Here is a 2505-nt window from a genome sequence, read left to right as displayed (position 1 = left end):
CCTTCCTCACACAATCTTCAGCCACCCTACTCTTATTCACCAATTCAGAAAACACCATGATCTCCATTGGGGCAACAAAGCTCAGAATATCACTCTGAGGCCTCCCTCATACTTAATACACTTCCATTTGGCAAAATCTTCTGGTGCCCCTTGATAGATACGAGAAAAGCGACACAACTCCTCAAACTTACTAGTATACTCAGCAACAGTCATCTGTCCCTATTTTAACTGCATTAATTCAAGTTCCTTGGCATTTCTGGCTGAATTAGAAAAATATTTCTTATAGAACTCTGCCCGGAAAACCTCCCAAGGAACTGCAGCACCATCAGGCTGCAGGATACGTCGTGTTCCCTGCCACCAATATTGATCTTCACCTTGCAACTGATAAGTTCCAAATTCAACCCATTGCTCCTCAGGAACCTGCTGTGCCTGTAACGCCCTTTCCATAGCCTGAATCCAATTATCTGCATCAGTGGGAATTGAGGTTCCCCTAAAAGTCAGATGGTGAACTTTCAGAAATGTAGCAAGTGTCATTGGACCACACTCATCATTATTGTTCCCATGATTACCCTGATTTATCTGATTACCTAGTGCCTCGGTTGTCGCCTGCATAACTACAGCCATATTTCCCAGGGCAGCCATAAAAGTTTACTGGATTTGTCCCTATAGGGGCAGGAGTAACGGTGCCTATCCTACCTCTACCTCGCCCACGACTGCGTCCGCGAGTCGACATCTGGTCCCTATACACACCAAACAGGTGATATTAAGTTGATCAGTCTCAATATCGCAGGTCTAATGCTTTAAGTTCCAAATGCATGCTCACAAACGTTTATGCCATATATATCAGTCAGATATCCTAATAGCACATAAACATATATACAGAGAATGCACAGAAGTACAATCAGTCCGTGTTTTAGGATCTATAAGAACGAACTGCTCTAATACCATAATGTAACACCCTACTACATTAAGCTTTACGCTTAAGTCGTAAAACATAGGTGGTATGGTATTACAACCTCTAAAATAAAATGAGTACTCATAATATCAGAAGAATTATAATATGCTAGGAGCCTTGAAGAATAGAAGAAATAAAAATCGCAAAAATAAAAGCGCAACGCTCAAGGAACGAGTTAACTTGCGTGCTAAGAAAGCTACAGCTGTCAAGTGTAAAGTAACCCAAAACAGGAATAGAGAGTCAAAGATACAAAATAACGAGCTCCTGACTCAGCCTGCAAAGTCAAGACTGGCTGGAGAATATACACACATATATACATATATATACATATCCAAAACTCAAATGTACATAAACAAAATCCTGCCTCTCCATACACCTCTAGGAGGATAAAAAAGAATAAGTTATGTGGAGAGAAAGCTAAGTACATATACATACATCATAGCATAACAAAATAACCCAGTAACCACTCCGCTTCAAGAGTCCAGACGCCTAACGAGATGCCTTTCGACCTGCATCTGAAAAACAACAACATAGTATGGAATGAGAACCGGAGGTTCTTAGTATGGTAAAGGTGCCACACACATAATATATAAGGTCCTGGGAATGCCAGAGGCAATCCTAGAACGCCGACACTCAGATGGTAGAGCTTAAAGTATTAAACAGAAGACATAAAAGGTAGTTTTCTAAGAGTATCTAAGCCTAACTAGCTTAATTTTACATCTAAATCTCATGCTGCCATTCTTCCATACCTCCAACTCCATCATGCATTTGACAGACATTTAAACAGATAAAGGCAAGCACAAGAAGGTTACAAATACTGCAGGTAACAAATACACATTTAACATGGTAAGTACATTTAGACACACCCAATTAAAGCACAAGCAAGTAATTCAAGTAATATGCATATGATGCATGCCTGTCCTATGGCTGATGAGGCTCATCTATCGGTTATCCAGCCAACCCGACAAGTCTGAATTGTACTTAGACTGTCCCCCGACGTGCATCCCCATGAGTCTATGTATAGCTTTATCTCAAATAATCAATACTGCTCAATGGGGGTAACATTCCCAGGAATTTATATAGTGCCCGGTCACACTTACGTCGTAGAATTAACAGAGTATCGAGTTTTCTACCTGGTACACGTGGTGGCAAGCCACGACACTTTATCCAGGGAATCTCGTATCTCAGATCATTCAAATTCATAAGCCATATAAATAATTCAATTATAATTCATCTACATCCACATCATTCTCAATTGCATCTCATTCATCATCATACATTAAACATATTCAATCCTTATCCTTCATTATCACACCTCTCATTTCATCCATCAATAGTTCTAATTCAAAACATAATTCATTCTTTTCTAAGAATCAAACTTCAAACTTAAAACATATTCATTTTCTTAATAACTTTAAATCAAACCATATAACCTTTGAATCTAAATCTTTTTAGATAATCTTATAAACAAAATCTCTAATTTTTATAAAATTTTGGCAGTATCTCCTCTAAAACTCCGACTTTGCCACCCTTTTCGGGTCCAAACCTGC

At 38.9% G+C, this 2505-nt stretch overlaps 1 protein-coding gene across 1 annotated transcript; it reads right to left on the bottom strand.

The window, feature by feature from the left end:
* Positions 1–219: 219 nt before the first annotated feature.
* On the bottom strand, positions 220–624 carry LOC107475285 (uncharacterized). Its single transcript, XM_016094913.1, has one exon. It carries the CDS (start codon positions 622–624, stop codon positions 220–222), a length of 405 nt encoding a protein of 134 aa, XP_015950399.1.
* Between the last annotated feature and the right edge of the window lie 1881 nt (positions 625–2505).

The sequence above is a fragment of the Arachis duranensis genome, chromosome 2, assembly GCF_000817695.3.
Source record: "Arachis duranensis cultivar V14167 chromosome 2, aradu.V14167.gnm2.J7QH, whole genome shotgun sequence".
Lineage (NCBI taxonomy): Eukaryota > Viridiplantae > Streptophyta > Magnoliopsida > Fabales > Fabaceae > Arachis > Arachis duranensis.
The sequence above is the reverse complement of the archived record's forward strand: the minus strand, read 5'-3'. Positions and strand labels throughout refer to the sequence as shown.